The 12,801-nt window shown below is 39.5% G+C and overlaps 1 protein-coding gene across 1 annotated transcript in view; it reads left to right on the top strand.

Moving 5' to 3' along the window:
* The window catches only part of B3GLCT (beta 3-glucosyltransferase), a gene marked incomplete at both ends in the record, with an annotated part of 71,272 nt that overhangs the window by 3,602 nt on the left and 54,869 nt on the right, over positions 1 to 12,801 (top strand). The window contains 2 exons of the mRNA XM_081998150.1: positions 4,890 to 4,951; positions 7,665 to 7,704. Of these exons, the coding sequence (XP_081854276.1) occupies positions 4,890 to 4,951; positions 7,665 to 7,704 (102 nt within the window). The remainder of the gene's footprint in view (positions 1 to 4,889; positions 4,952 to 7,664; positions 7,705 to 12,801) is intronic.

The raw sequence follows: 12,801 nt of genomic DNA, 5'->3' as shown, positions 1-12,801 counted from the left end.
ACTTTACACACAACAAAGATGTCCTTCCCACAGAGAGTTTACAGTTTCTACCTGTGATGTACAGCTGATCTGATCATGAGCTGCATGTGTAGTTAGAATTTTCCTGTCTGTGCTCCACTCCTGCGCACACCTTTTTCAGAAACCTCTTGGGAGTGAACTATGGGTGGATGAATTGATCTTTGAGATGTCCACTTGCACCCAGGCGCTGTATTTCCTACCTGCCCTGTGGTCCTTTTGTTGGTAAGTCATATGCCAGCTAAATTTACCACGTTCTTCTCATACTACCCTTTTCCTAGTAAATCATTCGAAGAGGATACTTACTTCCAGGCTGAGAGGTCAGGTTGCTTAGCTGGAACAGTTTTGGCCATATGTTAGTAGGACTTGAATTTACCCCACAAGTGCATCCCAGTTTACTTCTGAAGACTGCTTTACTCGTATCAAGTTATGTGTGCATAACGGATTTGCTAATAAGGTAGTAGAGGGGCCATGGCATATTTGTTGCTAAAATAAATATGTACAGTCTGCCTGAGTGAAAAGCTTGGTTACTGTTGGGTGAAGACTCTTGAGGTGCTTCGTGGTGTCTTTGGGGTCTGCTAGTCTGTTTAGTGAGTGATTCTTCAGTAGTATAAAAACAACCTGAACAGTTCTTGTCTTATCATTAAAATGTATTAGCTGGAAGAAGTCTTTCTGGAATACTTAATGTAAAAGATACTGAGTCATTTTAATATGTTTATTTGTTGGAAAAGAAGGGGAGGCTGCATGTCCGAAATCACTGGCAATAAGAATAATGGTATATGGAGAGACTTTAACATTCATCACAGATATCGGTTTGTTTAATAAATGGTATGTGTGAGTGTTGAAGTTCCACTGTACATCAGGGCAGCTGTAACAAAAGTAATTTTTAGGCAGGCCTATTTGGTACACCGCTGTCCTCAATGATGCAGGAAGATTGATAAGGGGAGTCCAGTCCAGGAGAGCTGGTTGATTGTCAAGGTTCACCTCCTAAAAGCTCAAGAATGGTCCATCCCCACATGCAGGAAGACAAGCAAAGATGGCAGGAGGCCCACATGCATGGACAAGGAGTTCTTGACAAAACTCAGACATAAAAAGGGTGCACACAAGAGATGGAAACAGGGTCAGATCACCCCAAGAGTAATACGGGGACACTGGGAGTGCAGGTATGCCGTTAGGAAAGCCAGAGCCCACCTGGAGTTGAATCTGGCAAGGGATTCAACTGGTGAAGGGCAAGAAAAGACTTCTACAGGTCTATCAGCAGCAAAAGGGAGACTAGGGAAAATGTGGGCCTGCTTCTGAATGGAGGGAGGGACCTGCTTAAGAGAAGGACATGGAGGAGGGTGAGGAACTCAAAGCTGTCTTTGTCTTGGTCTGTACTGGTAAGACCCACCTTCAGCAATCCCAGGCCCCTAAAATTCATGGGGAAGTCTGGAGCAAGGAAGAGTTACTGTCACTGGAGGAGAACCAGTTTAGGGAACATTTAAACGGACTGGAAATACAGAAGTCCAAAGGACTTGATAGGAGGCACCCACAAGTGCTGACGGAGCTTAACAATGTCAGTGCAGGGCCACTCTTGATAATCTTTGAAAGGTCATGGTGACTGGAGGAGATTCCTGAAGACTAGAAGAGAGCAAATGTCACCCCTGTCTTCAAGGAAGGCAAGGAAGAGAATCTGGGAAAACTACAGGTTGGCCAGTGTCATCTCAGTCCCTGGGAAGGTGGTGGAGGAAATAATCCTGGATGCCATTGCCAAACAAAGAAGGACAAGACAAACTTACGAAGGACAAGCAGGTGATTGGGAAAAGTCAACATGTTTTTATGAAGGGGCAGTCATGCTTGACCAACCCAAAAGACTTCTGTGATGAGGTGACTGCCTTCAGGAATGTGGGGAAAGCAGATGATGTTTATCTCAAGTTTAGCAAGGAGTTCAGTACTGTTGCCTATAATGTCATACACAAACTGATGAAGTATGGGCTAGGTATGTGAACAGTGAGGTGGATAGAAAACTGTCTGACCTGACTGTCAGATTCTGATCAGTGGCATGGTGCACTCCAGGGGTTGATAATGACTCTAGCAGTGTTTAGCCTCTTCATTAGTGACCTGGACAACGTGCACCCCCAGCAAGTTTGCAGAGGATACAAAATGGGCAGGAGGGATTGATGTACCAGCTACTTGTGCTGCCATTCAGAGGGACCTCAGCGAGAAGTGGAAGAAATGGGCAAATGGGAAACTTGGCATTTGCCTTCGATGAACTTGATTTTCCAACTCCTGCCCCTGGTAAGGAGTTGCCCCATGCACTGGTGCACCCTGGGGGCACACTGTCTGGAAAGCAGCTTTGCAGAGAAGGACCTGACGGTCCTGGTGGGCAACAAACTGACCGTGAACCAGCAGTGTGACATTGTGGCAAAGGTGGCCAGCAGCCTCCTGGGCTGCATGAGGAAGAGTGTTTCCAGCAGGTCAAGGGAGGTGATCCTTCCTCTCTGCTCAGCACTGGTGAGACATACCTGGGGTGCTGTGTCCAGGTCTGTGCTCCCCAGCACAAGAGAGACACGAACATACTGGAGAGAGCCCAGCAAAGGAAGATTATTAATAGATTGGAGCGCCTGACATATGGGGAGAGGCTGAAGGAGCTGGGGCTGTTCAGTCTGGAGAAGAGAAGGTTTAGGGAGGATCTTACCAGCACGTGTACATACCTGATGGGGGGCAGTAAAGATGACAGAGCCAGATTCTCTGGTGCCTAACAAGGCATAAGGTAGTTGGCACAAACTGAAATACAGGTAATTCTATTTAAACCTAAGAAATACTTTAGATTAAAAAAACAAAACAAAACAGAACTCTGAGTGATTGAACACTGGAAGAGGTTGCTCGGAGAGTTTGTGGAGTCTCTGTCCTAGGAAACACTCAAAACCTGACTAAACAAGGTCCTGAGCATCCTGCTTTGTGGGGGGTTGGGCTAGATGATCTTCAGGGGTCCTTTCCAACCTCAACAATTCTGCAGTTCTGTAATACGAAGATGAAGTAGGCTGTTAAAATAATTCCCCAAAAATCTTTATTTGTACTCTCAAAGACATAGTTTGAAATAGGTCTTTTTTTCCCAGGTTATCTGAGTATTGTTTGATTTGTTTCAGGGATTATGTGCATTAATAGGTTATAAATCTTAGAAGCAGTGTGTCATGGGTTATTGAATGGTTTGGTGAGAGAGGCAGCATGTCTTGTCAATCACAGTTGTTGGGTTTCATGTGTGCTGTTCCTCAGCTGCATGTTAAAAACTGAAAGTCATGAAAATTCTGTTTGCATTCAGTTTTGCAGATAAGCCGAATTTATGAGGTGATGCTTCTTCAGGTTAATACTATGTAATACATTTCCTGGAAAAAGGGTGTTTTGTGTTGATCTTGTAATTAGGATTGTGTCAAGCAGAAGATGTGGATTGGGTTTGTGTAGGGGAAGATATTCCGTATCTGGAGCTCTAACTACTGTTTTCTTGGAAGAGAAGGAAGAAAATGATCACAACATGCTGTCAGCAAGGGATACAACAGGCAGATTGAGGTACTCTCTGTGCACTAGAAGTGCAAAACATTTACCTGAGGACAACATTGGGGGACACACTCCTACTTGTATTCTGTTTTCTTCTTCCTGGCTAAATGCCTTATTGAAATGTGACTATAGTCAACATGAGTTTGCTGTGTTAGAATGATTTTGGGATGTCTGCATCTAGTGATGTGATTTGAGATTCAACTTAGTCAGGACCTGAGGTGTCATTGTGAAACTCAACTCCTAGACACTTGATGAAATTTGGTCTTCATTTGAAGAAGGGTAGGGATACAGGCAATCAGAGACAGAATACTACAGGCTTTGGACAGTCTTGTCTTCTTGCTTTCTTACATTCCACTTCTAGTGTGTCAAAGGAATTGACAGTTGCTAGTAATTCACTTGGAAATCAATTTCAAGCAATAAATAATTTAAACTTGCAGTGAGATACTCCACTTGAATCTATTGATATTTTTTTCCCCACCTCAGTTTCTGAGAAAACCATCTATTTGACCATGATGAACTCCTTTCAAATTATAGCAATTTACTTTCATTTGCACCTCTTTAGTACCTTTAAGAAAAAGACTCCTTATGAAGAATCTTAGCAAAGCTTTCTTATGTTAAATGGAACTACTTTTACAAATGAGCAAGCTGAGACAAATTAAGACAACTACATCCACAACAAAAAAAGCCCCAACAAAAAAAACAGAACTCATTATTTTTCTAATACAAACCAGAAGTGTATGCATAAGGTGACGTCAGTATAAAAGGTTTAAGATAATGCTCAGTCTGCGCAAATTGGCTATTTGGGGTCTCTGTTCTTTTTGTAAACTTTTATTTGGTTCTCTTTGGTTCTCAAGTTTGACTTGTTCAAAGATGGCATTCAAAGCATGTGACGGCCATCTTCAGGCTTGATAGAAATTTCCGTCAGCTGCTGTCAGTTTCTGTGCCTCCAAGTGAAGCTTTGGTAATCCAAACTTTAACCGAAAGATAGAGTAGATGCAGGTCTCCCATATGATAGCACATTATGCTGTTGTCAAGTGAACTACTGGACTGAACATATTTTATTTTTTTTTTAAATGGGATTTATTTGCCTTGAAGCCAAGATAAACTGGCTTCACATCAAAGACCGATCTCTTCAGCCGTGTACGGGAATAAAACTGTCAGGCAGCAAATGTATAAATTCTGTAAGAACAGACTGTCTTATGTTCATAAAGATTATTACCAGTATAGTATCATTTAATGAGAATATCTACCTAAATGTTTTTTTTTTTCTTTTGCTGCAGAACTTTGTCAAGTGTGAAAATGAGTTCCTATAATATGAGAAAGTCTGCTTTTTCTTTCAGCTTTTGCTGTAAGTGTAGCTCCTGAAGGTGCAGAAGATAAGACTGAAGTACCAGTGCTGCAGGTAATAAATTTTAATTGCCAGAGCAGGAACATTTTACAGACGTTATAAAATCATCTAGAAGAGACTGGAGCAGAAAGCCTAACATCTGTGACATTGACTATTTTGATCATTGACTTCAGTGGTACTAAATGTCATATGATGTCTTTCTGTTCTTTGTGGCATATAAGAGGTGTTTAATGGGACACAGGCTGCATGTAGCACTGCTCTTCTAGTATTACTCAAGTCTTTATTCCAGTAATTCCAAGAATCCATGGGATAAATTAACTTTGCACTTTTTCTTTCTAACGCTGGATATTCTGACTTATGTTGACATTTGTATTAAGAGAATTAGGCTTTCTGGGTTTTGTTGTGGAACAAAATTACAATTTGGAAAACAATTTATTTTCTTTTTTTGCAGGATCAGCTGAAGAGTCATTAGAAACTTATGCAAAAGCACCAAGTTTTTTTTACTATAGCTTCTACAAGTTGATAGTGTTATTGCTGTTGAGAATAGTTTTTGAGTATGTAACTTTTATTTTTCTTTCTTCTTGGTTTTGTTAAATATATAATAACTTGAGAGGAAATGGCTTCCTCTCTGCTAAATTAACATTATTACATATTGCTACCCAAGTCACGGCTCAAGTAAAGCTTGTGTATGAAATTTCAAACTAACAGATTAGAAGAATTAATGGTCAGAGCTAGCCCTACTGTTAAACAGCATAAAGGGTGTTAGGTGTATGTCTTTTATCAGATTTCTGTCTACCACTACTTTTTTTATATGTATATATTTGTAACACATTTGTATATGTATAAAAGATATTTAAGGGAAGAAAATCAAATAAAAGTACTGGGATGAATCAAGAGTTAGAATCTATAACTGCTATGTAGATCTAGTGATCTCACGTCAAATACAATAGAAGTATGGTCAGAGATATGTGTTTCTAAATAATTTTTTGTTTTGGTGATGATTGCTATGTCAACAGTAATTGTCATAAATGAGAAAGATCCCTATGGCAAACTGCTGATCTGCTGCAGTGTATCTGAGAGACTAGGTAATGTCATTCTGTTTTCATTACTTATAAATTGCTGTTTGTCAAATTCCATTACTGGCTCAATCCAGCTGTTTAATGTTATAGTTCTTATATAAGATATAACTTATCAAGGCTTTCCTACTATTTTACAGTCTCAAAACTTTCCTTCAGATGAAGTCAGAGGTGCCTCCTAGAACTCTTCAGGCTAAAAAGCTTTTTTCCCCCCCTTTTTTTTTTTGCGTTAACAGGACTGTAACAGGCAATAATTTTTTTTGTGTGTGTTTTAATAAAGGTAACGGTAAGATATGGCTTGTTGATCACACTGTGTACCACAAAACACATACTTTTTTTGTCTAGAAAATTAATCTCCCCATATTGTTTATGATATAGGTTAACTTAAAATGTGGTGTATATTATGCTGTAAGATGGCAGTACTGTGTATAGTCATCAAAATAAGTTAGTCTTATAAGAATTTTTTTAGACTTTATTGACCCAGTCAGCAAAAAAGAGTCATAGGCTCAGATGCAATGCAGTCATTCTTGAAAAAGGTTACAGATGGCTACCAAGGAAGTTGGAGCTAATGCATTTCGATGTGAAAGTCAGACCTGGACAGAGGGAGAGGTCATCTGATGCAAGTAGGACTAAAATGATCACAGGGATATGATATTTAAAAAAAAAAAAAAAAGGTGAGGAAAAAAAAGTGTTTATAAATAGGAATTAAGTCACAAAGGTAGGAAAACTATGCGTATATGCAAGCTTATTACTGACAAGTGCCTTGTATGGCATTTCTATCTGAAGGTCTTAAAATGCTTGAACCGAGATAAATCCTACAACATCCTTATGCAATTAATACAGATTATCTTGATTTTACATGTGGAGAAACCAAAGCACTGAGGTGAACTACTAGGGAGAAATTGTGCAATAAATGAAGGCTCTGGTTTACTTCCTGGAATTTTTGTGGGAAGTGCAAAGCTATTTCTCCAGTCCTCTCTCTCTACCAGTCAGCAGTTCTTAAACAACACTTTTCCACCCAGCCTCTGTTATTTAGAAGCAATTGCACTCCTAAGATATTTTTATGTGTGTATCTTAGTTTCTAGGTTAATGATGCAAATGAAATGTCACTGTTGTCTGTTCCTCAGCACTCTGTTAACATTCCATCATGAATGTATGTAATACAGTGAAGTCGTGTTATGTACAACAACCTTTTCATATTGATTTGTCTTGATATAAATTGCTTTTGAGTCTTCCTTTAAGAATTGTGTTTCAATAGATGCTTGATGGTGGATCAAATGAGTAAGAGAGTGTCGGGTGGCAGGTTTTTTTTTTAGACGCTAAACAGTTGTGTTTGTATTGTAGAGTTCCATATTCCAAACTTTGTGCTGAGGAGGTATATATTAGAAAAAAACAAAAACATTGTTAGTATTGACTTAAAGAGCTCTGGTATGGAGTCATGGGGAAGCATTTTCTCTTTTTTTTTCCTTTTTATTCTTTTACTGTGTTGTCTAAGTAGTAGTATACAAACATGTAGAATATTTATTTCAGTTCTTGATAGTGAAAACTTTTTCGTTTTTTTTATTAGCTCTTGAGTTTAGACATCTGTGTATGTATTTACAATCTGATGAATGCTTTGTCTCCCTGTGTGTCTGTAGAAATATTTGAGTTTTTGCATGTGTCCTTATTTTGCTTTTTCTCCTTTCTTCTAGGAGTCTGAGAAAAGTGGAACAATTAGTAAAATAAGCAGAGGTAAGTACTGTATAGCCTGTATTTGCTTTCACTTGTGATGCCTCTTCAGTATAAATAAAATATGCTTATGCTTTGAGAAGTGACTGTGTGAACACTGCCTAAATGCTCAACAGCATTGGTAGTTAATTGCCGATTCCAAAATACTTTGTATTTTTTATCTTTGCTCATGTAGTCTCATGAAGCAGAAGCTTCTTGATCTTTGCTTGTATTTGCAATTCTTGTAGTTGTGTTTTTCTGAAAATGTGCACTTGCACTATGAAACTGATGTACTGCTTTTTGTAGTGTGCAGTATTTTAAAATAAAATTTCATGACACTTAGTAGTAGTTCTTGTAAAAAATTTAATATGAAACTGAATTTTTACCATTCTGCTAGGCTCTCATGGTACTTGTAATAACTAGAGTTACTATAAATTACTTGTAACAACTTGTAATAACTTTGTAATATCTGGCAGCAATTATTTAAGAAACATGATAAACATTAATAGGATACTGAGTGGTAAAATACATTTTTACTGGACATGTGAGATAAATTATGAGAATAAAAATTCTGCAAGCTTCTGCATTTTCTGAAAGCAAGTCTGATGTCCTCCCAGCAAAAAATTTACAGATGTGAGATAAGGACTTGCGATCTCTGCACTGTCACCTAGTGCTGCCTCTGTGGTACTATAGCAGTTCAATTCTTAAAGCAACTTGGACTCACTTTTCTAAACCCTGAGCACTTGAGTCTGCTAGTTCTAAAAAGAGCCAGCTTGACCATGTTTCTGTTGCAGCAGTTTCTGAGTAGTTGTGAGTTCGTTCTGAAGTCAAAGCTGAACACCTGGGTTACTTAGCTAACAGAACTCTGAATGGTGCTGAGAAGATCTGGATTTTGTTTGTTGGCTTTCTTGGACTTAGTTGCAAGCTCTGTAGCTAACACAGATAACCACTTCTGTGGAAAATAATTCAGTCACTTGTCCCATTTATCTCCCATTTTACATTGAAAGGTTAGGACATGTCTATAGAAGCTTTATTACTCTGTTTCCTTGTTCACCCATCTTTATCTGGTGTCAAACAAAGTCCATTTCCTCTTTGGGTTCTTTCATCTCTTTCTGTGTAATCTCATAGCACAGCCAGGTGCTGGTTGCTGCTTTTATCACTCTCAGCAGACCTACTGTGTCTCACTTCATAAAACACCCAAGGAAGCATTGACAGACTTTTTTTTTGGCTTTTGACAGTGCTCAGTTTTCATAAACTTTAAAATAATATCATTACTTTGGAAAATTATATTTAGGAACGTTACAATGGTAGTGATGTAACTACCATCTGTTATCTATTGTTTGTTTCAGTAGGAGAACACTTTAAAGCAGGCAAACAAAAGTATTTTATGCATCAGGTAGAAAAATTTAGAAACTTGCTGCCACAGGAGGTTGTGACCATACCAGCAGTTTCAAGAGGGGACAAGTCCATAAATGTATGGTAAGATAAATAGGCAGCAATGTATCTTCTGACATTTCCTAATAGAATAGCTGTGGATGCTATTAGAGCATGAGGAGCACTGGAGAAAGTGAAGGTCATGTGGTGTCCCTAAATAGTGTTTTCTGCTGCTACTGTTAAAGAAAATATAGTAGGTGGACCACTGGTCTGATCATAGAATTATCGAGCAGTTTGGGTTGGAAGGGACCTTTAAAGGTAATACGTCATTTTTTGTGTTCTCAATTGGGTTTGGTTTTTTTTTAACAGGATTCTGCCTCTCCTTAAGAAAGAATATTTATTTTTAAAGTCTCTTTTAACCCATTTCTGTGGGTAAAATTGAGGAAAGACTTGAAACAGAGAATGAAGTTCTTGATGGTTCTTAGTTCCCATGATTTTTTCACTCTTCTTTTTCAAACTGTTATACAAGAAAATTCTTTCTCCTTTATAAATAAGCTGTACCTTTGTCCCAAAGAAGCAAAGTTATCTTCTGTAGTTTTCCTTTCAGAGTTTTAAGAGATCTTTTTAAGTGTCCTTAGCCAAGCCTTTGAAGACAAGTATCAAGATCTCAATATCCTAGTCACTGGGAAGACAAATGTAATACAGAGAAGACTGAACTTCATGTTCTCATGGTTGCTTTGTCTACTCAGAGTATGATGTAGCTTTCTGGATTGGCTGGTGTGCAAAGAGTTTCATGCATGGATATGTTATAGTCCAGCCACCAGCCAAAAGATCAGTGATGTGACTTACCAATGTTGGGTCATCATTGCCATGCCATGGCAAAAAGTCTTGCCCTTCAGGTGGATGTATAGGTACTCTACTGGTGGGTGTATTTGTCCCCAAATGGTAGGCTGTATTGCTGACCAATAGTATTTTCAGCTTTTAGAATATTTGAATAACAAAAGCAAATCTCTTCTTGAAGTTAGGCACTGGCTATTTCAGGCTAATGTACAATGATTTCACCACCTTTGGAAACTCAGGGAAACATTGAATTTGAGAGCATAAGTTCTCTAGATTCCTTCTGCAGCCTGTGGAGAGACAGGGGCATTTCCAGAGGGTGACCGAGATCCAAGGCGGGTTGAGTCATTTTCTCTGGAGAGAATATTCCTCTCGCCACAAGAGTATCTACTAACTACTTTTTGGCTGTGGAGCGTGGGGTATATGGTTTGGGTTTTTTCTTTTTCTTTCTTTTTTTTTTTTGTTAACATGTGTGTTAAATGAGAGAAGAAGAACGAAGTAGTCTTGAGGCTTTTTTCTTGGATCTGATTCTTGCAAATATGGTGATGTTATACCTCCTCTGATCTGCAAATACCTGCAATATTCTGAAAGGATCAAAAGTATTTTTTGCAGTTACATCCTTTTAATATCCTGCCTGGCCTAGTTCTCCATTTTATCTAGGCTCTCTAGGAATTTGTTTGGGTGGAAAGGTGAGAACAACATGCAAAGTTTAAATAATTTTTTTTCTTTAGTATCAGTGCAAATGTGTAGGTGATGAACCTTCCCTTTTTTTTTTTTTTTTTTTGGGTAAGTGTTAAGACACATTATGAGTTCTGAAGTGGTAAGCAACATACTTTGTGTATTACAAAACTATGAAAAAGTGTACGATTTGAGGAATAACAGGATACGCCCCACCTAGAGTACTGCATCCAGCTCTGGAGCCTTCAGCACAGGAAAGACATGGACCTGTTGGAGCGGGTCCAGAGGAGGCCACAAAAATGCTCAGAGGGATGGAACACCTCTCCTGTGAGGACAGGCTGAGAGAGCTGGGGTTGTTGAGCCTGGAGAAGAGAAGGCTCTGGGCAGACCTTATTGCAGCCTGCCAGTACTTAAAGGCAGCTTATACGAAAGATGGGGACAGACTTTTTAGCAGGGCCTGTAGTGATAGGACAAGGGGCAATGTTTTAAACTAAAAGAGGGTCAATTTAGACTAGATCCAAGGAAGAAATTTTTGACAATGAGGGTGCTGAACCACTGGCACAGGTTTCACAGAATCACAGAATCACTAGGTTGGAAAGGACCTTCAAGATCATCAAGTACAACCATTAATCCAGCGCCACCATGTCCCCTAAACCATGTCCTGAAGTGCCACATCCACACGTTTTTTGAACACTTCCAGAGATGGCGACTCCACCACCTCCCTGGGCAGCCTGTTCCAATGCCCGACCACTCTCTCAGTGAAGAAATTTTTCCTAATATCCAATCTAAACCTCCCCTGGCGCAACTTGAGGCCATTTCCTCTCATTCTATCGCTAGTTACTTGGGAGAAGAGACCAACACCCACGTTGCCACAACCCCCTTTCAGGTAGCTGTAGAGAGCGATAAGGTCTCCCCTCAGCCTTCTCTTCTCCAGACTAAACAACCCCAGTTCCCTCAGCCGCTCCTCATAAGACTTGTGCTCCAGACCACTCACCAGCTTCATTGCCCTTCTCTGGACATGCTCCAGCACCTCAACATCCTTCTTGTAGTGAGGGGCCCAAAACTGAACACAGTATTCAGGGTGCGGCCTCACCAGTGCCGAGTACAGGGGCACGATCACTTCCCTACTCCTGCTGGCCTCACTATTTCTGATACAGGCCAGGACGCTGTTGGCCTTCTTGGCCACCTGGGCACACTGCCGGCTCATGTTCAGCCGGCTGTCAACCAGCACCCCCAGGTCCCTTTCCGCCGGGCTGCTCCCAGAGAGGTGGTAGATGCTCCATCCCTGGCAACATTCAAGGTCAGGTTGGACGGGGCTCTGAGCAACCTGATCTAGCTGGGGATGTCCCTACTCATTGCACGGGGGTTGGACTAGTTGACCTTTAAAGGTCCCTTCCAACCCAATCTATTCTGTGATTCTATCTAATTTCAAGAAGTAAACAAGTATACTAAAAACGTGGTGGGTTTGGAATTGATTTTAAAGGGGTTTTTTTGATGTTACTAAGGGAAATAGTTTAGTAAAATTCAGGAAATAGAAATATTGGTAATATTCAAACTGTGTTGACAGAGAGTGTTTGAAGTTTGGATGGCTTTCAGTTCTCATGCCGCAGGCCATAAACTGATAATCGGTCATTAAGATGCTTATTGCATATATGATAAATAAGCATGCACACAGACATGAGGTTGTGTGTCTGTATCTATCTGTGTGTGTGTGTGTATATATATATATGCATACACTGCCTTTAATCCTGAAATATTCCAATAACTTTATATAAACACATTTACAAATTACTATTCTTAGCGTGAGAAAAGACTTGTCTCTGCCTTTAAGTGTGGAAGTTTTATACTAGGCTACAATAATCCGCTCAAAATATAAGAACTAAAGATGCTCATCTGGCGTTTCAGGTTGATTTTTAGAGTTGCATAAAAGCAGGGGAAGGCCTACAGAATATACAAGTGGCCTAATTTTTTTAAACTCGAATTGGAAGGTGAGTTTTCTGACCTACACAATAGAGTCTCTGGTTTGTGAGTTAAAGCACTGGTTTAGTTTTTGTCTGACTAAATAATGAGACATTCTGTACTTTCTCACTGGAGTGAAAACCCTGTTTTCATTGTACAAATATTCCACTTAGCTTTAAAGAAATAAATTTTATTTCCATAATTTCTTAGGAAGGAAAAACCCAAAATAAAGAGGAGCTAGATTTAAGCACCATTAACAGAGCTGCAAGGATG

The sequence above is a fragment of the Phaethon aethereus genome (genome assembly GCF_964289735.1).
Source record: "Phaethon aethereus genome assembly, chromosome: 1".
Taxonomy (NCBI): Eukaryota; Metazoa; Chordata; class Aves; order Phaethontiformes; family Phaethontidae; genus Phaethon; species Phaethon aethereus.
This window is presented reverse-complemented; position numbering and strand designations above follow the sequence as displayed.